This window comes from Hordeum vulgare, chromosome 6H, assembly GCF_904849725.1.
Source record: "Hordeum vulgare subsp. vulgare chromosome 6H, MorexV3_pseudomolecules_assembly, whole genome shotgun sequence".
In the NCBI taxonomy this organism is placed as follows: Eukaryota; Viridiplantae; Streptophyta; class Magnoliopsida; order Poales; family Poaceae; genus Hordeum; species Hordeum vulgare.
Window position 1 is genome coordinate 516548062 of NC_058523.1, and position 25369 is coordinate 516573430.

The 25369-nt window shown below is 48.8% G+C and overlaps 2 protein-coding genes across 2 annotated transcripts; one reads left to right on the plus strand and one right to left on the minus strand.

Moving 5' to 3' along the window:
- Positions 1–9105: 9105 nt before the first annotated feature.
- On the minus strand, positions 9106–10804 carry LOC123406079 (alpha-amylase type B isozyme). The gene is made up of 3 exons (XM_045099571.1): positions 10668–10804; positions 9643–10587; positions 9106–9535 (listed from the first exon to the last, which is right to left on the minus strand). The coding sequence occupies exons 1-3, from the start codon at positions 10752–10754 to the stop codon at positions 9284–9286; spliced, it is 1284 nt and encodes a 427-aa protein (XP_044955506.1). The 5' UTR covers positions 10755–10804; the 3' UTR covers positions 9106–9283.
- Positions 10805–23325: 12521 nt separating this feature from the next.
- On the plus strand, positions 23326–25024 carry LOC123406082 (alpha-amylase type B isozyme). Its single transcript, XM_045099573.1, has 3 exons — positions 23326–23462; positions 23543–24487; positions 24595–25024. Exons 1-3 carry the CDS (start codon positions 23376–23378, stop codon positions 24844–24846), a joined length of 1284 nt encoding a protein of 427 aa, XP_044955508.1. The 5' UTR covers positions 23326–23375; the 3' UTR covers positions 24847–25024.
- Positions 25025–25369: the final 345 nt, after the last annotated feature.

Consider the following 25369-nt stretch of genomic DNA (forward strand, 5'->3'; position numbering starts at 1 on the left):
CTAACCTACCTCTCCCCCTCCAGACTCGCCTTTATATATATAGGTCGAAGCCTTAGGGTTTACAAGAGTCCCTTCCTTTTTACGAATCGTGACCACCGCGGTCTCTAAGTCGTCGTCTTGCCAAACCCAGAGTCCTTCCATAAATCATAACCATCCTGCAACGTCGAACCGCCTGGGCTGAGGCCCAACTAGCCATAAAGGATGAATCGCCTTAACATTAACCCGGCCCATATTTGGCGGGTCACAACAGCAGGCAATATCCCCAACACCGTGCGGTGTCCTCACCTAGTAACAGAAGGGATAGCGAGGCACGCATCATGTTGTTGCCATCAAGGGTAAAAAGATGGGATTTATATCATATTGCATGAATTTATCCCTCTACATCATGTCATCTTGCTTAAGGCGTTACTCTGTTTGTTATGAACTTAATACACTAGATGCATGCTGGATGGCAGTTGATGTGTGGAGTAATAGTAGTAGATGCAGAAAGTATCGGTCTACTTGTCTCGGACGTGATGCCTATATGTATGATCATTTCCTTAGATATCGTCATGACTTTGCGCGATTCTATCAATTGCTCAACAGTAATTCGTCCACCCACCGTAATACTTGCTATCACGAAAGAAGCCTCTAGTGAACACTATGGCCCCCGGGTCTATTTTACACATTATATATTCGGATCTACTTATAAAAATACGAAAAATACCTTGCTGCACTTTTATTTATTTATTTATATTTACCTATTATCACTATCAGATCTCACCTTGCAAGTAATCGTAAAGGGATTGGCAACCCCTTTATCGCGCTGGGTGCAAGTTCGTTTGTTTTTGCGCAGGTGCCTTGGTGCCTCATCTTGATACTCCTATTGGATTAATACCTTGGTTCTCAAAGTGAGGGAAATACTTATCTCTACTTTGCTGCATCACCCTTTCCTCTTCAAGGGAAAAATCAACGCAAGCTCAAGAAGTAGCAGGGCCGCGACAAGGATAGAAACGCATCTCGTCCTTTCGCAAGAATGGATATCGTTACAAGTACATGTACTGAAAAGATGAGTATAAGGAGTTGGCTTACACTCGCCACAAAGCTACATCAGAGTCACAACAGTATAATTCATACAATCATCGTGAAGAAGAACACGGTCCGCCTACGAACGAAAACAAACGATAAAATAACGACGTCCATCCTTGCTATCCCATGCTGCTGGCCTGGAACCTATCCTAGATCGACGACGAAGAAGAAGAAGAAACTCCAAATAGCACAATCAGCACGCTCACGTCAAAGTAACTCTTTACCTGTACCAGCAACTTGTGTTGTAGTAATCTGTGAGCCACAGGGGACTCAACAATCTCATTTCCAAAGGTATCAAGACTAGCAAAGCTTAATAGGTGAGGTATGGTTAAGTGGTGAGGCTCCAGCGAGCGACTAAGCATTTATTTGAGGTGGCTAACTTACGAGTTACGAGTACAGAATAAAAGAGGGGGGAAGATCTACGCATCGCGGACGTGAACTACTGATGATCAAATGAATGATCCTAAACACCTACTTATGTCGGACATAACCCCACCGTGTCCTCGATCGGAGAAGGGGCTCACGAAAGAGACATTCACGGTTACGCACTCAGTTGGAATATTTTCATTAAGCTTACTTCAAGTTATCTAGAACCGGATGTTAAACAAAGTTTCCATGTTGCCACATAACCGCGGGCACGGCTTTATGAAAGATTTAACCCTGCATGGGTGCTCTAACTAGTCCATCACAAACTACCACAAGCTGCGACGAAATGACCTTGATCCGAGAAACACATGATCTCCTCAGGTTCCTATTGGAAAACCTCAACCTCGAGATAACCCAAAGCATCCTCGGAAACCCTCGCACAAGACGCTCGAGAAAGGTAAAACAAGTCCAGCAAGGTCGCCCGGCGTATCGACAATCCCGATAGGAGCCGCGTATCTCGTTCTCAGGACACGACGGATGAGCACTATGTATGGTGGCCGGATAGACATCCCCCGAGTTGCCCCGAGTGGCCCCGCAAGTGGCTCTGTTTTGGACCAGCACCATCAGCACTCGCCCTCCCTGTATTATGTTGAATTACTCCTCGGGTTCATGACGCCCTATGTTTTTCAGTATTAACGGATTTATTATGTTGGGCAAATATAGTACCAATGTTGGTCCTTGCCAGACGAGCTTTGTCCCAAAATGAGAATCTAGGGGGTCCCCATAACAACCCCAAGCATGTTAGGAGCGCTCATTTATGGAACATAACACCGGTAGTCGAAACTAAGGCGACAAAGGTGGAATAAAACACCAGGATAGAAAGGCCGAGCCTTCCACCTTTTACCAAGCATATAGGTGCATTAAATTAATTAACAATAATATGGTTATATAACAAGGAACGCATGTTAACACATGGAAGCAACTGCACCTGCAACTAGCAACTCTAATACATGGTTAAGCAAGCCGTAACATAGCCAATCAGTGGTTTTCTAGGTTGTGAACAGGTTGAAGGTTTCATGGCAATGTTGAGAGGGTGACATTTAACAAGTCGTAGGCAACGAGACATATCGATAGAAATGAAACAACTAGCATGGCAATGATAGTAATGGTATCTAGGGAAATGAACATCTTGCCTAAGATCCTGCTTGGAAGAAGAACGACTACGTGAAGCAGACGAACCGACGTAGTCGAACGGGTCCTCACATTCCTACACGCTTGCGGAACTCTATCGAGACGAAGCAACTGGAAACAAGAATCAACACACGATATTCACCACAGCACATGCACGACATGATGCAATTCACATATGATGCATGATCAGTTTGAAATATGCAAGGCATGACATGGCAATTCACACATTTAATTATTTAGTTCACTCCCGTTTATTTACATGACGGAACTCCACACGACGGAACTCCAGCGGCAAAGGCAATTCACATGACGGAACTCCACATTTAATTATTTAGTTCACTCCTTTTTATTTACACGGCAATGTTAAATGTTGTTAAACATGGCAAGGGTGAAGCACCTTCGGCTCTTGGGCCGACGTTGTGAGGAGGTGGAGCTGGGCCGGCTCCGGGGCTGGGCGCTGGTGGGCCTCGGGTGGCTGGGCGTGGAGGCAGGCTGGTGACTGGGCCTGGCCCGCGCGGGCATCACGCGAGGCGAGCGGGGGGGGTCGCTAGGGCTCCCGATCCGCTTGGGACAAAGACGGCGGCGCGAATCTTGGGGAGATCTGGCGCCGGGCTGCGCCGGGCGGCGGCTCCAGGCGGCGGGGGCTTCGGTGGCCGGCACAAGGTACTGCAGCTCAGGGAAGAGAGGCCCCCGGGAGATCCAAGGTCCGGCGGCGGAGCATGGCACAGCACGGGGCTCCGGTAGCCGGGAGCTGCGACCTGGGCAGGGAGGCCGAGTGCTTGGTGGCGGCGGCTGGGAGTTCCGGCTGGTCCGGCGGGGTCTCCAGCGTGGCTGTGGTGCGGGGTCCAGCCGGAGGCGGAGCTGGGGCAAGCGGCGGCTCGGGGAAGGCGCTCGAGGCTTCTCCCCTCGATCTCGAGCGTGACTTGCAGGCTGTGGGGAAGCTCCTGGTGTGGCTGGTGCGGCCCTTCGAGGCCCGTTTGGGCCTGAGGCGGCCCCGATCTGGGCTGCAGCGGTGGAGAGGAGAGAGGAGGAGGTGGGAGTGGCGGCTGGCTGTTGGGGGCACGGAAAACAAGGCAAGCGTTAGGGTTTGGTCATTTAGGAAGGGTTAGCCTTCCTTTTATAGCGGGGGTAGCTAGGGTTTGCTATTTGGGGCGTGTTTGGACCCTCCGATCTCGATCAGGCGGCTCCGGTTGCGCCCTAGGGTTAGGTGGCTGTGTTACAGGGGCTAGGCGGGGAAGAGAGGGAATAATTGTGTGGCCCGTGACAGAGTTTTATAAACCGAAAACATCCGATGATAAACCAAAGACGGTGCCGCTACGGTCTACCGTTCGGCTATCAAACGGACTCCAATTGCAACGAAATTTGGCAGCCGGTCTAACTACACTATATTAAGACCGCACGCCAAGTTTCAACCCAATCCGAGAATATTTTCCGAACACTTTTAAAAACAATATTTTATCGATGTCGCGGGCGCGTGCGTATGTTGTCGGGCTCAAAACGACAACGACGAACACGGAGAGAACCGGCAACTAATAATGGATGCATGTTTTGAAAACTGGCGACAACGGAGTGCCGATGCAATGCAGATGATGCACATGATTGGATGATGAGTGCGACAAACAATAATTAACCCAACGACATCGGAATAAAAGGGGAATCTTCTGGAGCATCGATCTCGGGGTGTCACAACTTGCCTCCTCGACATGGTGTACAAGTTGTGTGCAGGTCCCCGTGTACGCATGCCCGGTGCTGTCAACACCGATGCGCACCATCGTCCCAGTTGTGTTCCCAGGCCTAGCAAGCCTGGAGCGACGCATCTTCAATACCGACTTCGTTCTTCTATGCCTTCAAGAAGGTTACGACATCCACGGACGCCGCCGTCACAGGCTCCCGCCATGGCCATAAATAGCTTTTCACCCAGCCCTCGCAATCCTTTGGTTGACAGCCGATCCGTCATTCTACCTTCCCTCGGTGCACCTCCACGCACCAATCACCCCATCGGTCGCTGCCTAGAGCCGCCACCACGTCAGATCTCGATGTAGACCACCCCGTCGGTGGATGCCTAGGGTCGCCGGTCCAAGCAGCGTGCCCAGCTGGGCCACTACTTGACACAAGAACCATGGCGCTCCAGCCCCTTGTGCAGTGGCGCGCTCATCATAGCAAAAACTACGTTGCCCGCCCCCTCTGCACCCTACCCCTTGCTGCCACCCCACCGGAGAAGACCAGCGACCTCATCGTCCCACTCGACATAGCCGCGCGACCAAGCTGTACCTTGCCGCCGGTAGGCACATACCCAGTGCCACATCTGACTTGAGCACCTTCACCGTCCTCACCCTGCAACGCTTACCTCCACCACGCACCCGCCTCGCTCCCCCGCGGTCCTCACAGGCGCGCACCCACCACTGCATCAGATCTGGGCGCGAGGGCCCCAGATCTGTCGCCTGCCGGAGGAGAGGACCTCCCGATCGCCGACGCCGTTCGTGGGATGAACCACGCGCTGGCTCCCGCACAAACCATACAAGGGTGCGCCCATGCCCTGGAGAAGACGAAGCCCTGCCGTCGCCGCTGCCACACGGCCTTTGATTGATGGCGCACCCCGGCGACAGCAAGGGGGAGGATGGCAGGGAAGCATTTGTTGGCGGCGGCAAGTGTCGCCGCCCGTGTCTCCCGTACAGAGCAACAGGGAGCACAATTTCCATAATACTATTTTGTCCGATAGCAATTAGTCGAGATACATGGCTAGTCATAATAAAAAATCGCTTGTACAGTGAACAGAAATAAGATCATGGCTCTATTTAACTTCTTTACTGTGTTTCGTATGTGCCCAAGGGAAATTCGTTTTGGCTCTAAGGTCTAGATACTCCTGGAATCTGAATCGCTCCTCTCACTCGCGATGTGCGCACGGCCTTGTATTTTACTATGTATTCGCGTGAGATAATTCCTTTCGAAACAGTATCATGGCCCACCGTCTGTTCGCATTCAATGCCCGTGTGCCCATGATGCAACTTGCGGCCCAGACGGATCTTAACTGATCTTAACTGTGTAGCAACACACGAAGTAAAAATCCTCCATGGCAAATTGGCAATTCCTACCGTCTACTCCTCCATCAGCACCTCCTCCCATAACAACATATCCATTGTGCGCCTTGCTTTTGCGCTAACCCGGGTGGCCAAAGATCTCTACCATCACACTTGGGGCCGGTCCTTCCTGGAACCACCCTCAACAAGTTTGGAGTTCCCCACGTCATCTGAATCCCGTAATTTAGGCACCGACCGATGGGTACCGTCCGCTTCAGTGCGCAAGGCAGTTCACCCAGCGACAATCTATCCATCGCCAGGAAAGATTGGCAATCTGAAACAGAAAACCAAAAACTATGAGCATCAGAATCATAAGCCCAAAGCTAAACATTCGGTATGAAAGCCATTGCCATGGCGCAGAATCCTCCTTCGACTAAATTAGTCTGTTCTTTTCTACAAATCCTTCCGAACCCCAGCTACACAGTGTTTCAACTTCTACCTCCCGGTGTTGCTATAGACGTCAAGTTAGTAGGTAGCCCAAATTCACTTCGATCATCGCATACTTGTCATACATGGGACCAGATCGAGGTCCTAGACGACGGTACAAACGTTCACCAGCCACCTTGTATTACCTTTTTTTTGAGTGAAGCCACCCTGTATTACTGGTACAACACATTGAAAGGTTCACGTCTAACGTCGGTCAGCGCCCATCCACTCAACCGTCTGTTATTGCATACGGACATCCTGCTGTACTGTTGTATACTGCATTTTCTGCATAAACGTATATAGCAGTCAATATTTGGCAACACACATACCCATGGTGAGGTGTACGTAAAGGATTCTAGGAGCATTTGCACCTCAGAGACAAAACGTCCCTCCCTTGTGTCCAACTGTTATTTTAGTTTTTTCTTTGCGAATAATATTCGAGTGTTGTATATGTAAAAGCTCTTGAGTTGGGTGGATGTGTGTGTGACTGAACGCTTGTCATGTATTGCACTGCACCTCATCAGTTTTGAATTTCAAAATTTGAAGCGGGTGTGGTAACAACGAGCTAGCATTTGTGTCTCTGCTGTTAGACAGTTTCAAACGTGTGTTTTTTGGGGGAAACAGTTTCAAACTTGCTGTCTGCAAAGCAACAGGAGGGGAGCCGCTCAGCGTGGGAAGCAGAGAAGATGGTGCACTCGATGAGCTGGCTGTACCGTCAGTACATGGACATCCATCGGCCGTCTGTACCAACACGGCGTCAACGAGACACATTCATGTTATTCCACGTGAACGTGTGCCAGGTCGGGAAATGCTCCTGCTTAGCACGCGTGAGAATACATTCGAAGCATGCATCTCAATGCACATGGACGGTACAGATTGCAGGATCATTTGGACCGAGGAGCCAAAATGGATCTCCCCGCAAACTCATGATTAACAAACCTATTCTTGATAAACAAACTATATAAAAAAAGGAATTAGAACCTAGGCCGTAAGACCAAGCCACCTGCAATCGGATGCAGGTCGGGGCCTCCGCAACACGACCATCTACCGAGGCAGCGGGCGCTCCGGGGCGATGGAGATGAAGGAGCATCATGTGGGTTGTTGGAGTAACCTCAATCAATTGAGATGGATATGCGACGAAGGATAGAAGAGCTGGCCGGCGGGTGGTGAATCGGGAGCTTAGCCACATAGTAGTACTCCAGCATGGAAGACAAAGCCGCGTCGAATAATTGTGAAGGATTTAATGACCGTAAGGGCGTGTTCGGTTAATCCTCTTGGGGAGAGGATTAGAGGGGATTGACAAGGATTTAAATCTTCCTCAAACCCCTTCAATCATCTCGAATCCACACGCAATCGAACAAGACCTAAATGGACGGAGGGATTAGGAGATATGGGCACGTGAAGCACAGGAGGTTAGAATGGAAACTCTCAACCGTAGAATGAAATGATAAATCCGTCACACGATTGGTCTGATGATTTGTTTGCACATGAGACCACTCACGAGAAGCATTTCTTATTTTTCTTAAGCAAGCAACCATGCCACATCGGCACCTATGCGTGTCAATTATAAGCTACACCTTTTTGCATTAATTTATTCATGCAACAGTGCCACATTAGCAAACCATACATACTGTCCATAAGTTATATTTTTTGAAAATAATTTTATTACCGCATACTGTTTATGTGTTGGATACTTGGAGCAAATTTATGTAGTTCAAGATTTGCACTTTTGTAAAACAAAAATGTCATTTTATTAACTACGATGTGAACCAAAGGATGAACATTAAGGAAATGGCATTTTATTAACTACAACAATGCAAGTCGTGAACTATGTAGATAGGCATCCTGTATTGCATTCCCATACAATTCATGCGCATTTTATCAGAAAGTACAACGGATGGTCCTCATCCTCATTTTTAACTTAGAACTGACAGTTGTAGCATTGTTGAAGGCAATCGTTTCTTTCTTCTTTCCTGGCTTTATTACGTAAATCCTTAGTCTTTTTTGTTCCGACCCACAGCGGCTGAAGCTCTACCTTTGTAAATCCTTAATCTTTACTAGTACATAGGCAGAGCTACAACGACTCTGGGTCAAAAAGAGGAAACCCGACCATTGCTTTTGTGTGCCTCAGCCCCGTGACACAATTCCGTATGCTCCCCTACGAGTTACTGGTCATGGTTGCCCAGTTTTCATTCAACTAACAATGGTAAACCAAGAGTGCGAAAATCAGAGAAAGAAAAAGACTGGTATGCGTTTTATTGTAATTTTATCTTTTGGTTATCTATCCATTGTAGTGGATTTTATTTTCCTCGATATTAATCTGATCTAAGATGCTCATTTTGGTTGTCTTTATTAAAAAAAAAAGAGTGCGAAAATCTTTACAGGTTATTATTTTATGAAAAATACAATGCATGTCCCTCATCCTCACTTTTACATGGAGGAAGTATTAAATTGCACTATATGGACAACGTGAGCTCGGACTAATATGTATCATATAGGAAAAAAAATCTTGTAGAGCTGCTCTGGTAATTTTACGTAAATCCTTAGTCTTACGTAAATCTTGTAGAGCTGCTCTGGTAATATGTATCAATTGTTTCTTTCTTCTTTCTTACGTAAATCCTTAGCCTTTTTTTCTTTTGATCCACAGCGGCTGAAGCTCTACCTTCGTAAATCCTTAATCTTTACTACATAGGCAGAGCTACAACCACTCTGGGTCAAAAAGAGGAAACCCCGCCATTGCTTTTGTGCGCCTCAGCCCCGTGACACAATTCCGTATGCTCCCGTACGAGTTACTGGTCATGGTTGCCCAGTTTTCGTTCAACTAACAATGGTAAACCAAGAGTGTGAAAATCAGAGAAAGAAAAAGACCGGTATGCGTTTTATTGTAATTTTATCTTTTGGTTATCTATATCCATTGTAGTGGATTTTATTTTCTTCGATATTAATCTGATCTAAGATGCTCATTTTGGTTGTCTTTATTAAAGAAAGAAAGAGTGCGAAAATCCTTATAAATCATTATTTTATCAAAAATACAATGCATGTCCCTCATCCTCACTTTTACATGGAGGAAGTATTAAATTGTACTATGTGAACAGCGTGAGCTCGGACTAATATGTATCATATAGGAACTTGTAGAGCTGCTCTCGCAATTTTGCTCATATTTTCTCCCATACGGCATAGTCATTGCCGTGCGCGGCCACCTTGAAGCCTCCCGGAATGAGGTTCCCCACATCGTATCTTGGCCCGAGCTTGACGATGACCTTGCCGTCGATCTCGGCGAGATAAAGGTCGGCGTCGGCCTCTATGATTTGCAGCTTGCTCTCGTTGTGTATCCCGTGCCGGGTCCTGACTGACACCAGGCGATCGATCTCCTCCTTCAGGCCCCAGTCGAAGAAATGATCGTAGAACTGAAGAACCAAAATTATTTTTCATCAGTTCGGTCATGGTTTGTTATTATTATGAACGAAACAAGAAAAGAAAATTGAGATGTGATGTATTGGTACGACGAACTCACGATGCATGGCGTCCCTGGGTGCGTGAGGATGTAGGCATATCCCTGCATGACCCTGTCAGAAGGGAAGGGCCACATGTGCTGCGTGGAGCCGGTGTCGTGGTTGTCCACAAAGGTCACCGCCTTGGCTGGCCACCACCCGATCATGCCTGGCGCCTTACCGTCTGTGCCGCGCAGCCGCCACAGCTCGCCCTCCACGGCCACGTTGAGGATGCCCTTGGTGGTGAAGTCGAACGTGGTAGCGGGCCCTTTGCCGCCAACCTTGTCCACCCAGTTCACCAGCTCCTGCCGGTGCTGGTCCTGGTTGAGGTTGGGCTTGCCGTCCCCGCCGTACGCGAGCGACGTCCATATCTCGGCCACGGCGAAGCTGGGCTCCGAGCGGTCAATGTAAATCTTGGCGACGTCCGCGGAGTAGCCCTTGGCGAAGTCGAAGCGCCAGCCGTCGAAGCCGATGTCGGCCTTGAGCCAGTTGAGCCACTCGACGAGCTCCTTCTGGACGCGCAGGTTGAGGTGGTCGATGTCGGGGGCGGCCCCGAAGTCGGCGCCGGTGTCCGGGTTGCCGGTGCCGTCAGCGTAGGGCCGGTCGTCGCGGCAGATCATGTGGGGCCCCCAGTCGAGGCGGGCGTCGGGGGTGCCGCCCTCGAAGATGCAGTAGATGCCCCGGCCGTCCTTGTGCTCCGCCGTGCGGTGGTTGATGACGATGTCGGCGATGGCCTTGACGCCCTTGCCGTGGAGCGCCCCGATGAGGGACTTGAGCTGCGCCTTGTTGCCGTACTTGGAGGCGTCCAGGTCGTACAGCCGGCCCGGCATGTACCCTTGCTCGGCGACGGACTGCGACGCCGGAGGGAGCCAGACGTGCGTGATGCCGGCGGCGGCGATGTCGTCCACCTTGCCCATCAGGAAGTTGTACCACCCGCCATTGTGCTTCCACGACTCCCAGTTGAAGCCCTGTCGCATGCAGAACCCAAAACTCAGTCCAAAACATGATCGCGGTACATACAGAATCTGAAGATAGGACAAGATCTTACCTGAAAGAGGACTTGCCCGGAGGCCAAGCTGGCCGACAGGCCAAGGAGGACGAGGAAGAGGGAGAGGGACAAGTGTTTGTTCGCCATGTTCTTCAGCTCTCTCTTGCTGTGCTCTCGAAGAGTACGATGGAGAACTGATGCATTCAGCTTGTGTGTCTGGCCAGGTATTTATAGTGTGCTGCAGCATGCCGGAATTGCTGCCGGTGTGCAACTTGCAAATCACTTTCTCGTGTGCTCGGCTTGAATGCTCCTTTGGGCCAGTGGATATGTCGGCCGGAGTTTGTTATCGGCCGGTACGGTGAGCTCAAAAGGCGATTCAATGCCCAAGTGATGGAGATGGAGGCAGCCTTCGCCTTCCATAAGAAGGCACCGGTCAATACGACCGTCAGTTATCCTCAACCTCTGTTTTTCTGAGGACAGAACATTCGAGCATTTTTCATCGAATAGTGTGCTGTGGTTACAATTACAAACCTTCATCTGCTGTGTTGAAAGAGAATAGAGGGATTGGTGAAATAGTTGTTGTATTGCTTAAACTTTATGGGCGTATATATCCATAAGAACACACTAACAAAAATAACCGTGCGTTGCAACGGGGGACAAAAATATTGTGCCACAACCAAATTAATATGGCTCAATACCCTGACATATCAAATTTTGCCGATTGATGCCCACTTATCTTTTTTTGAAATACGTGGACAGTTTTTTACTTAGCGAACATTTTTTAAATCAATGATCTTTTTTTAAATCGAGTACAAATTTTGAAATTCGCATTTTTTTGAATGTGTGAAGATTTTTTAAAATTTGTTGACATTTTCTTTGAATTCCCAGACATGTTTTGAATACATGATCATTTTCAAAATCATGATTGTTTTATAATTGCTGAATATATTTTTCCGAAATTTATGAATTCTTTAACAATATCGGAATAGTTTTTTTAAAATCATCTAAAAAGTTAAATAAATAAATCTTGGAAGAATTTTCACACTTGTTTATTGTTTTATCAAGAGAGGAGGGTCGTGTCCATTTTAACTTCATGAGAGCAACCAACAGCACATTGTCTTGCAAGGACCCACCGCACCTCGACTTGATTCGTCCGCAGTCTACCGCATTGGGTTTAGGGATAATCAGGCTCGAATTGATGACTTCCACCACGTCAGGGTGACACTCTACCGCTGAGTTATATCCCTTCCCTGTCCCATCAAAAAAGAGAATTAACGAATCTTAAGGCAAAGGGACGAGAAACTCAAGGCCACTCTTTCTCCCGGGCGCGTAGCCAATTCACCGCCACGCTGCGCAGACCTCGCTCGACCGGATCGAGCGGGAGAGCCGCCTATCGCCCCGCATGCTCGTTGAGTGGCCTCGATCCAGATTGATTAGGAGGAAACCCTGATGCGTTGACCCATCCAGTCAACTCTTTATTATTCTCCTCCTTCATCCCCATGTGGTTTTCCTACACTACCCGAGGGCAACGCGGGCTACCCGCCTAGCTGCCGTCGCACCCGAGATGCAGCGCCGGCTCCCCGCCATGGCCGTCACGCCTATCCCTCTCCTCCGGCCTCCTCTTGCGCCCGAGTGGATCTCCCGAGCCAGTCCCGTCCGCCTCCGGCCGCCGCCGGCAAGCAGAGCCGTCGTCCATGCGCTCCGGCCAACTCAGACTGTCGCGTCCTCGGCTTGGCCACATTAGGAGCTGGTCGATGTCACAGAGGAAACAGTTGCCTTCGACCTGGACCAGGAGTGAAAGTTTGTTGAATGTTCATTTTCTGCATGTCGTGTAAATTGCCGTCGTTTTACATGACAGGCTCCTTGGATCAAGCGCATAGTTTGTTGATCTTTCTAGTAGTGGACTTTTAATAAATTCATTGATCATGGTTATGGAGATCAAAACGTGTGGTTGGAATGCTGGTCATCATAGTCTCTCTTTGCAAATGTGGTTACATTTTCGTGTGCTATACTGGAATCACTTTCCTATTATCGTCCGAGTTTGCTCATCAGACAGACAGAAAGAGATTAAAATAATTTAGACGGTTAAGCAACTAAGCATCCCAAATGTTTGAATTGGTAACTGATCATAACAAAATGTTGAAATGGAGGGGCTTGGAGCAGGGCTCGCCGCAGGAGTGCGGGTGAGGAAGAGGTCGTTAGGTGGGTCGCGTCGGCGGCGGCAGAAGCAGGTGTATGCGATGTCGCGAGCGCGGACGTCCTGCACGGACTGGCAGCCGGGGCAGCGCCAGGCGTTGGAGGCCGGGGCGGAGGCGTCGGAGACGGAGGCCGGGGAGCGCGTCCACTTGCGGATGCAGGGGAGGTGGAAGATGGAGAAGCACCTGCCGCAAGACCATACGGGGGCGGAGCGGCGCACCATGTCGTAGCAGATCATGCACTCCACCGCCCCCCGCGCCAGCTTGTCCTAGATCTCATGCACCAGCTGCGACACCGACCCGCCCCCCGTCGCCGCGGCCTGCGGCGCGGGGGCGTTCGCCCTCTCTTGCCGGCGTGGCACGGACGCGTTAGCGGGCCCGGACCTCTCTTGCCGCCGCGACGCGGAGGCGTTAGCGGGCCCGGACGGGGCGGCCCTCTCCTGCGGGGGCGGGGCGGTGCCGTTGTTGCGGTTCGGGCGGCGCTGGCGGCGACGAGGCGCACGGGTGTCTGGGGCAGGGTCGGGGCTGGGGATAAGGGTTGCGGGCATAATTTCTAACAATTGCAACGGTTAATACGCAAAAACGAAACGTTTTTCTAGAGTGCCACTTAAACAGGGACTGCAGGTTGAACATTTAAAACCTCATGGACTTTTCTGCAAATCTACCATGACGGACGACAGAAGTAGTAGTTGCTTTATTATTAGGGAAAGATGGTCATCTTGGAGTACAAATCAAGGGAGGAACAAATCCTAGTCTATCTATGTTTCCTAAACAATCACGTTACTCAACATCCCCCGCAGTCACAACGATAGCGATGCAGACGGTGAGACTGGATAAGAATCCGAAGGTAAGCTGATGGTGATCCCCTCACAGTCGTAAGGTCGATGCATCGCGGAAGTTGTGGCTGGAGTGAAAACTGACGAGGTTGCTCAAACAAGGCGGTAGCTCTTTGTGCCGATGTCGAGGTAGCCGAGAGCGTAGGGTGGTGTACCCGTGGTCGAGGTAGCCATGCAAAGAACGCCGTGGTCGATGTCGAGTCATGATAGCCGGTGTGGAGGAAGTCGCCGTGGAGTCGCAGGCGCAAGGAGGCGCCGAGTTAGCCATGGGCGCAGTGATGTCGAAGTAGTGGTGCGTCGGGAAGAAGACGTAGTTCAGAAGCATCGCGCCGAGTTTGCCAAGCCCGAGGACACATCATGGATGAAGACACACATCGGTTTTGCCAGCACCACGCATGCGTAGACGGACGAAGTCGATGTTGACGATGTGTCGCTCCAGGTTTGCCAGGCCTGGAAACACATGAGGGACGAAGGCACGCAGCGGTGTTGCCAACAACGGGCATGCGTAGATGGGGACTTGCACACAACTTGTACTCCATGTCGAGGGGGCTAACACAGAAGGACTCAATGGCGGTTGCGACGCAAATCGGCAGGGGGACGATGTAGCCCGCGGTGGTCGGAGTAGACGAAGTGGTCGGGGAAGACGACGACAACGCTGGCGATGAGCTGGTGTTGGACGAAGATGAAGGAGGTGGACGGGCGGCGCGGCTTGGGTGAGCGAGTTGCAGCAGCACCAAAGGAGAGTGGCGGCGGTGGCCTGATGGCGGCGGCAGCGGCTGGTTAGGAGCGACGTAGCGATGCTCAAAATAGGCGAGGAAGAGCCCGGTAGCGTGACAAAGACCGGCACGGACGATGGTATTCCCGCGCCAAAGGAGACGGCGCGGCGTATACCACAGGACGCGCGGGGACGACGAAGTGGATTGGGGCGATGAAGCGGCAGCGCGCGGATTGGGGCGACGGCGGGAAGACCTCGGGGCGGCGACGTAGAACGCGTGTCGCGACGCGACGGCCCGACAGGGCGGCGTAGCGGCGGTGCGCGGGTTGGTGCAGCCACGAGAACAACCTCGGGCAGTTACGGGGACCGCGTGCCGCCGTGCTACAGCCCGAAAGGGTGGAGTTGCGGTGGGTTGCAGGTCAGTGCAGCCGTAACGAGAACCACGGGGCGACGGAGTTGTGGCCCGACGGGGCGACACAACGGCAGCCCGGTGCTTGATCGGCGAAGGGGTACGCTTTAGTCGAGACAGTTATCACAGGACTTGTAAAGGTGCGCAAAACTGACAGGCCAGATCGGTCGCACAGCGTAACTGATGCGGATCGCGGACGGGCGGGTGATCAATCCGACCGCGCGTGAGGTCAGGACGTCGCTCGATGGAGGCGGGTGGCTGCGTCCGAGATGAAGTCGACGATGACGACCGCAACCAGAGCTGGCAGGGCGAGGCCGACGCAGCCGACAACGAGCAGCCCGCCCGAGGCAGCTCGCGAGGCCGATGTGGCCGGCCCGAGGAAGCCAAAAAGTCCGACGCAGTCGGAGCCGACAGTCGGCGAGAGGCAGCCGACAGCTAGCAGCCGGCCCAACGCAGCCGGCGAGGCCGGCGCGAGCGTCCTGAGGAAGACCAGGCCGATGCGGCCGGAGCCGGCAGCCGGCCCAAAGCAGCTGGTGTGCGGCCGTACGAAGCGACGACGGGGGCGGATGGTGATGGAGCAATCCCAATCGGAGAAGGGCGACGATGGCCGGTTCGACGATGGGAAGACGCGCGGTTGATGACCGTGAGGGGCCGACGCATCGTGTGAGGTCGTCGGGTCGAGGCCTGATCGCACCGTTGTCAGAGTAGAGGCGCGGTTGTCGATGACGGCGGCGGGCGACACAAACCGATCTTAGATCGGAAAACCAAAAAGGAGGAACATCGATCAAGAGACGGGTAAAAGAGAGAAAACCCGGATCAAGAGATCGGAAATAAGACTTTTTAGGGCAGCCGGTCAACAAGACCGGCGGACGAACCCTAGGTACGGGCGGCGCGGCCCCCGGCGGTGGTCATGGAGGCCGACCGCCCCTGGGGCGGCGCATGGGGCGGAAGCGGTGGCGGCGGCTTGGTCAAGAAACTTGCGACGGATAGCATGTTGAAATGAAATAGAGGGATGGGTGGAATGGTTGTTGTATTGCTTGAACCTCATGGTCATAGAAGTATATAATCATCTTGGAGTACAAGTCAAGGTAGAAACAAATCCTAATCTATCTATGTTTCCTAAACAATCATCTTACTCAACATACTATAACTGTATAGTATGTCTGTATGCAAGTCAAGAAAATTTGCAAGAATTGGAAAGTACTCAACTAGGAGTGGTATGAGCTGTTTTACAGTGATTGGGTTAGTAATCGAAGTACTAACCAGTACTTACTCTTTTGATTTTTATTAGCCGTTCGATCTTGTGAGAAATTAAAAATGATTAAATTTCATATGTTAATTTCAGGAAGAGCATAATAATCCAGGAGGATATATTTTCTTGAACCGATCACCTCAGGACCAAATCCACGTCTACTCGATCCAGTTCACGGTCTTCGCCCGTTGTACTCCTCGTCATCGTGCTCCTCACCTTCATCGTCCCCGATGTGCCTGACAAGAGGAATAAATTCATCGTCCTCGTCCTCCACCCAACCAACCCTAGCCCCTCCCCCATGTTGTCACTGCCCTCGACGTGCCTGGTGAGGAGAAGAAGAAGAAGGCCGCATCTGCGCCGGCTGAATCGGCGACGATGGCGGCGGGTGAACCCATCATTTTCTGCCTACCATCCTTAAGGCATGAACCCGTCTTGGATCCATAGGATCGTTCTGCTCGTTCTCTTGGCCCTTGCGTCCATCCACCCTCCATGATTATGTATTTTAGCAGTATTTGCCATGCGAGATTTTTACCGACAAAAACAACGAATGGGAAGCTTCATCGTCGCATAATTTCTCTTGAGCTAATCGCATCATGTATGTTTACCTAACATGCCGATGCCATTGCTTACTCCTTTTAGTATCAAAGAAAAAAAGTGACTTACTTGACGTTTGAGATGAAAGCTTCATCATGACGTTGGAGGCTTTCTTGCATATGGCAAGATGAGATACTAGTTCCTTCCTACTTAGTTTAGTTTATTCTAGTCATTATTGCTTTACGTTTCCGTAGTACATGCAATATAGTTTATTCTAGTCATCATCCATGCTAAAATAGTACTTCTTGGATGTTAATGATCGGTTGCCCTCACATGTCAAATGAGCAAAGTCTTTTCCACGCACTTGTATTTGCCTAAGAGCTATTTTACACCTGTTACATTAATAAACACCAACTGTGCATTTTGTATGTTATATGTAGAAAGACATGGCAAATGTAAGTGATGAGTATATGTTTGAGTATCGATATGTTGTGAGCGAGATGTTTGATAGTGAGGTTGAAGGCTATGAATTCTACAACAAATATGCTCTTGAAGAAGGTTTTAGTGTGAGGAAAATCTACGTTGAGTGGGATGGATCTAATAATTACATAATTTGAAGGAAAATTGTGTGTAGTCATCAAGGGTTTTGCGAAGAGAAGCACATGAAAAGAAAGATGAAAGATAGAAAGAGGAGGCCATGAAGTTTAACTCATGTTGGGTGTAACGCTAAATTGGTCATTGCGAGACACGAGGAAACATGTTGGTGGTTTGTCAAGGATTTCATCGATGAGCACAACCATCCTTTAGCCCCACGGGATCTTTCGTGTCTATTGCGTTCGCATAGACGAATTAGCGATGAGTAAAAAATGGACATTACAGACATGAAAAAATCTGGGATCCGCAAATACCGTATTATAGATATTTTGTGCATTCAATACGATGGATTTAATAAGGTTGGATGCATAAAGAGGGACTTTTATAATTTCTGCCATGCTAATAATCAGGAGACAATCATTGCCGGTGATGCTAAAACGGTGATCCTGCACATGATGGCGAGGCGAGAGCGAGATCCAGATACACGGAGCACCTAGAAAAATACGTGTCGGACATGATGTAAATGGACCCAAAAAATTTCTACTCCCTCTGCTCATAATATAAGAGTGTTTTTACACTAGTGTAGTGTCAGAAACGCTCTTATATTATGGGACGGATGTAGTAAATCTTTGTATCAACATGAGAAGCAAGCATGAGTAGTTTGGTAAGGTTGTCGGTATTTGTATGGATTTTTTAGTGTTTTCGCGACAATAAAATGCTTAAAATACTTCTCGGAGTTGAAGCAACATCCGCATGTTGGGGGCCACTAGGGTGGGCATGTCCACATGCTCGAAATATTTTGTGCCATTTTGAAGATTGACAAAAATTGACCTTCTTCACCGGAGGTCGTTCGGGTAGGAGGGAAGGGTCCGGCTCGAAGGAAGGGGTTTTCTCAACATGCTTCAAATGGACCCAATTTGTTTTTACAGCCTTGTACAAACGTGAGAAGCATCCATGCCAAGTTTCATTGTTTTTGGACGTCGTATCAATTTTCGAGGGTTTTAGCAACGATAAAAGCCTAAAATACTTCCCGGCTGTGGCGCAACATGTGCATGTTGTCAAAACTCATCCAAATTTTCCATGGACCACTTGGGTGGCTGTGCCCACTTGCTGTAAAAATTTGGTGTCATTCTGAAGATGACCAAAAATTGACTTTCTTCACCCGAGGCCGTTTGGGTAGGAGGGAAGGGTCTGTCTCGAAGGACGGGGTTTTTTCGACATGCCTCAAATGGACCCAAAAAAATTTTGCAGCCTTGTACAAACGTGAGAAGTATCCATGCCAAGATTCATTTTTTTCAACGTTGTATCAATTTTCTAGGGCTTTAGCGACGATAAAAGCCTACAATACTTTCGAATGGGACGCGGCGTGTGCATGTTGTCGTAACTCGTTCAAATTTTGTGTGGACCACTAGGGTGGCCATGCTCACTTGCGGGAAAAATTTGGTGTCATTCTTAAGATGACCAAAAATTGACCTTCTTCATCGGAGGCCGTTCGGGTAGCAGGGAAGGGTCCATGTTGAAGGATGTTTTTTTATGACATGCTTCAAATGGATCTAAATTCTTTCTACACCCTCGTACCAACATGAGTAGCATCCATGACAAGTTTCATTAATTTTTCATGTTGTATGGATTTTCTAAGGTTTTCACGACGATAAAACCCTAAAATAGTTGACTACCGCCTCCCACGAGCGCCCCCTTTCCTCTGACCAGTGTTACTAGCACGTACTTAACTTAGCATCATGTCCATCAAATCACGAATCAAAACCATATTTGATTTTGGTCCCACACTCACATGCACACAAACCAGAATACACAAATCACAGACTACAATTATCTGATTGAACTTCTAATGCAAAACAATTTTTGATCTTCAAATACATAACATAAAATACTGACACAACTAGAAATGCAAAACAACTTTTAATGTTGAGGTTGAGCAAGGAATTTTTATTGTGAGGCCCAGCATCTTCAACAACGTATCCATGCGCTCACCTTTAGCATATAAATAATTTTAAATTTCAAATTGAATACATTTGGTATTGGAAAAATGACACTATGGTCATTTGAAGATGACAAGGCAATCTGTCACAACAATTCTAGGACACCAATTTGAATACCAAGTTCATATAAGTCAATGTTGAATTAATATGACTTTTGCAAGATGCAAAATCACTGATGTGATGAGAGTAAACAGAGTAAAGTCCATAGCACATGCAAGAAGCATTTATAGGAAGTGAAGCAAAAGGCTATACACCACTGCAACATGAGTAAGCGAACATCCCTACTAAAAGTAGTCCTCCTAATATTTGGAGAAGACATGACCTCTATTTTTGTTTTTAGATGCAAACTTATTTAAGCAAGTCACAACTTGTGAGTAATTAAAAAGTGAAGCTAGTGGCTGCAACATTAAGAAAGTGAGTATAGCTTGACCGCAACATGCCAAAATATGTTGTAAAATGAAAATGAGTTGACATCCAACTACCCTAAAACTTGTATCTTAACACTCACACCATGACTGTAAGCATGAAGAGAGGAAAAATAATTAGATCAAGTGTGAAGCTCACTATTCCTCGACCTCAGACCGCTGCCCCGTGAGATGAGAAGAACCTCTGAGAGAACTGTGGAGAACGGCGAGGAAGCGACGTCGCGACAAATGCTTTCCTCCTCTTGTGGTTGGTGGGCGAGGACTCCACCGGCTCATGGATGAATGTCGCCTTCACAAACGGCATCATGATGCTTCTCTCTGGTTCCTCATCCTCCAGATGATCAAAGTTGGGCCGATAGCGAGACCACCTGTGCCTCACGATGGCAATTGGTGAATGTGATTGCTCCATGGCCCAGAGGAGGACCTCTATGGGCTGCCGCGCGACTCCCCTGGGTGGATAGATTCTCTCTCGCTCGGATTCAAATTTGTGCAGTCACGTGCATTGTCCCCACATCTGCCGCGTGTTGTCAAACCAAGAACCGACCTCCCTCGGCCTGGCTAACTTTACCTCCTCGCCGCCAGAGATCTTGACGTAAGCGTCTTCCATCGTGGTTCCGGGGATCGCCGTCGGTATGACAATGGAAGAGGGTAAGGGGATCGCCGACGGTGTGACAATGAAAGAGGAGGGGCTCGCCGACGGTGTGACAATGAAAGAGGAGAAGGGGATCGCTGATGGTGTGACAATGAAAGAGGATAAGAGGGGCAATGGAAGAGGAAAGGGCGAAGAGGGCGGTGGATTGGACGACGCGCTGGGAGAGGAATACGACATGCGGCGCACTGGGAGAGGAAATGAGGGGTGGTTTTGAAAAAAAATGGACTAATTCACCCTTTAATTAAGAGAAGGGCCCGCACAAATTTGAATACCGACCCCATCGATATTAATACTTTGAAGTACTTAAGAAGTAGTACTAACTAATACTAACTATTTTATTACTGTTAGATCAACCTCAACGAACCGATGACAAAAATGTCAACCAGTGTCAAACATGTATTATACTCTAGGTCTGTTTTACCCTGAGTTTGCCTATTCGAGTCCGTTTCTGTGCTATTTTTCATTTAAATTTCTGACAGGCAGTACCCATTAGTCATAGACATATATTATTCCAGTAATCTTGTTTCATCTCTATAAGTGGGTCCCATGCCATGTCAGCTATATACAATGCCACATCAGCGTATTTTATGTATATGAATGGGATTAATACTGTATTTGCACATTCATGTCAAGTTTGGAAACCAGTTTGGCGTATTTTTCATTTCAAACACTAAACTAAACATCCGTGGCAAGTTCAAGCATCATTGATGTATTTACCTCTAATTTGAGGCTTGTAACACAAACTCTACTCTTTTTTTAATTAATAATATATATGAGACGAATCTTTTGCCTTCGTTTTAAAAAAAAACTTCAGCCATGTATTCATCTATAGTTGTGCCCATAAAAATTCTTTGGCACTTTTTTCTTCTTTTAACTTAAACATGCAGTTTGCTTGAGATCTTTCTTTTGAACCTCATACTCTGTTTAATAAAATGGCTGGGTGCATCACATGGTGCAGGTGTTCATCCTCTTTTTGAAAAAAAAATAGAATTGTGTTTTCGCAAAAAAAAAAAGAATTGTGTCCATAAAGCTCTTCTCCGCTGCAACGAAATCGCACCCATCATCTTCAAGGACAACACCAACAGCAGCTGTGCTACCTTCATACGCGAAGGGCGCGGCGCTACACTTACGTACGTTGTTACGTAAGCTTACAAAACCTTCCTTCCCATATACTAAACACCTCCCCCTGATTTTCAGGGTGGGCCCACGCCCCCACTAAGCCTAATTAAATATTGACACATCATAATTCTTCCCTAATAATAAAGCGCGTAGCGCTTCTGGCGTCCGTCGTCGGTCATTTTGCAGAAAAGCCCTCGCAGTTTCAGGTAATTAATCCGCGGTCCAATTTTAAGTCAGAACGAACCTTTTTTTGTCATTTTGTAGAAAAGTCCTCACAATTTTAGATAATCAACCCGCGGTTCATCTTTTAGTCACAGCCGAACCGTTTTTTTGCATTTTTCACAAAAATCCCTGATGTTTTAGGTAATCAACCCGCCGCCCCTATGTAAGTCAGCCGAAACGTTTTTTTGTTTTAACAAAAAGAAACCTGACTTTTTAGTTAATCAATCCATATTTTATCTAAAACAAAATTATCCATATCTTTTAAACCGTAACTCCGATTTTAACATGTTATATATGAAATTTGATTGAAAAAATGTGTAGAATCTAAATAGGATGTTATTTTTAGCTGTTGAATACTTCTTAAATATTATTTTTGATGCAAACTTAATCTGTAGTGCACGGTCTTTTTTTTTCCTCTCTTTCCGGCGACCATACGAATTGCAATAAATATTCATTAAATTAAAACCAAATTGAGAGGAAAGAAGACATCGTTAACCACACATGCACACCTTTGAAAAATCTCGTGGGGAGAAACAACATATTTCTCATCTTATTCCGAGTGATTGTACATTCAAACACGTGTTCGTTGTGTGAGCACTGAGGCCATCGTGGACAACACAAATGTGATGCCATGTGAAAATATATTACGTTCAAAGCGTGTGTTATTTTCTCTTCTGTTGCAACGCACGGGTGTTTTTTGCTAGTAACACGTAAACTCACGTAAGATTACGTGGATGTAGCAAAGCTACACTTCCGTTTGTTCTGTTGAGTCAGTTGGGTCTGCTTTGGCCTGGCGATAACGTCTCGGGCCAGCGTTTATCACGGCGCCTGCTTATCCCTCCGAAAGTTTGAGCAAAAGGTGCAGCTTCTTTCTGGTACGGAAATGACGTCCAGAGTTGCAGCAACCCATTCGGAACTCCTTGGGGATGCCAACGAAATTAAATGGGATAAAACTTGGTGAAGAATCTATATTTTCTTGCAACAACATACTCCTACCCTCACGAATTGAATGCTCATCGAACGAATGAATATTTGGATATATGTTGATCTCTTCCAACTGAAAAAAGTTTGAAACTCGCTAGAAACTTTCTGAATCTGCTGTGTCCAGTTTTATCCGCCTCGAGGGACCCACCTCATCCAGGTTATTCAGGAGGTGTTGCTTGGAATTTGCTGACCGGATTTATGCTTCTCAATCAGAAATTCGCAAGTAACTGCGAAAGCCATCTTGAGAAGGTGCCATCAGTTGCTGCTGATCTCACGAACTGTTGCTTACAAGCAGGACGTCTGAACTGAACCTTATTTTAGTGCGGAAAGCTAAACCCTTTTGGGGTTGATCATGTACAAAACTATACCACTCCCAGTTGAGTAGTTTCCGTGTTCTTGCAAATTCTTCTTGGCTTGCCTACAGACATACAGTTGCGGTAGATGAAGGTTTGTAATTGTAACCACAGCACACTATTCGATGAAAAATGCTCGAATGTTCTGTCCTCAGAAAAACAGAGGTTGAGGATAACTGACGGTCGTATTGACCGGTGCCTTCTTATGGAAGGCGAAGGCTGCCTCCATCTCCATCACTTGGGCATTGAATCGCCTTTTGAGCTCACCGTACCGGCCGATAACAAACTCCGGCCGACATATCCACTGGCCCAAAGGAGCATTCAAGCCGAGCACACGAGAAAGTGATTTGCAAGTTGCACACCGGCAGCAATTCCGGCATGCTGCAGCACACTATAAATACCTGGCCAGACACACAAGCTGAATGCATCAGTTCTCCATCGTACTCTTCGAGAGCACAGCAAGAGAGAGCTGAAGAACATGGCGAACAAACACTTGTCCCTCTCCCTCTTCCTCGTCCTCCTTGGCCTGTCGGCCAGCTTGGCCTCCGGGCAAGTCCTCTTTCAGGTAAGATCTTGTCCTATCTTCAGATTCTGTATGTACCGCGATCATGTTTTGGACTGAGTTTTGGGTTCTGCATGCGACAGGGCTTCAACTGGGAGTCGTGGAAGCACAATGGCGGGTGGTACAACTTCCTGATGGGCAAGGTGGACGACATCGCCGCCGCCGGCATCACGCACGTCTGGCTCCCTCCGGCGTCGCAGTCCGTCGCCGAGCAAGGGTACATGCCGGGCCGGCTGTACGACCTGGACGCCTCCAAGTACGGCAACAAGGCGCAGCTCAAGTCCCTCATCGGGGCGCTCCACGGCAAGGGCGTCAAGGCCATCGCCGACATCGTCATCAACCACCGCACGGCGGAGCACAAGGACGGCCGGGGCATCTACTGCATCTTCGAGGGCGGCACCCCCGACGCCCGCCTCGACTGGGGGCCCCACATGATCTGCCGCGACGACCGGCCCTACGCTGACGGCACCGGCAACCCGGACACCGGCGCCGACTTCGGGGCCGCCCCCGACATCGACCACCTCAACCTGCGCGTCCAGAAGGAGCTCGTCGAGTGGCTCAACTGGCTCAAGGCCGACATCGGCTTCGACGGCTGGCGCTTCGACTTCGCCAAGGGCTACTCCGCGGACGTCGCCAAGATTTACATTGACCGCTCGGAGCCCAGCTTCGCCGTGGCCGAGATATGGACGTCGCTCGCGTACGGCGGGGACGGCAAGCCCAACCTCAACCAGGACCAGCACCGGCAGGAGCTGGTGAACTGGGTGGACAAGGTTGGCGGCAAAGGGCCCGCTACCACGTTCGACTTCACCACCAAGGGCATCCTCAACGTGGCCGTGGAGGGCGAGCTGTGGCGGCTGCGCGGCACAGACGGTAAGGCGCCAGGCATGATCGGGTGGTGGCCAGCCAAGGCGGTGACCTTTGTGGACAACCACGACACCGGCTCCACGCAGCACATGTGGCCCTTCCCTTCTGACAGGGTCATGCAGGGATATGCCTACATCCTCACGCACCCAGGGACGCCATGCATCGTGAGTTCGTCGTACCAATACATCACATCTCAATTTTCTTTTCTTGTTTCGTTCATAATAATAACAAACCATGACCGAACTGATGAAAAATAATTTTGGTTCTTCAGTTCTACGATCATTTCTTCGACTGGGGCCTGAAGGAGGAGATCGATCGCCTGGTGTCAGTCAGGACCCGGCACGGGATACACAACGAGAGCAAGCTGCAAATCATAGAGGCCGACGCCGACCTTTATCTCGCCGAGATCGACGGCAAGGTCATCGTCAAGCTCGGGCCAAGATACGATGTGGGGAACCTCATTCCGGGAGGCTTCAAGGTGGCCGCGCACGGCAATGACTATGCCGTATGGGAGAAAATATGAGCAAAATTGCGAGAGCAGCTCTACAAGTTCCTATATGATACATATTAGTCCGAGCTCACGCTGTTCACATAGTACAATTTAATACTTCCTCCATGTAAAAGTGAGGATGAGGGACATGCATTGTATTTTTGATAAAATAATGATTTATAAGGATTTTCGCACTCTTTCTTTCTTTAATAAAGACAACCAAAATGAGCATCTTAGATCAGATTAATATCGAAGAAAATAAAATCCACTACAATGGATATAGATAACCAAAAGCTTTTTCTTTCTCTGATTTTCGCACTCTTGGTTTACCATTGTTAGTTGAACGAAAACTGGGCAACCATGACCAGTAACTCGTACGGGAGCATACGGAATTGTGTCACGGGGCTGAGGCGCACAAAAGCAATGGCGGGGTTTCCTCTTTTTGACCCAGAGTGGTTGTAGCTCTGCCTATGTAGTAAAGATTAAGGATTTACGAAGGTAGAGCTTCAGCCGCTGTAGATCAAAAGACGATTGAGTGGATGGGCGCCGACCGACG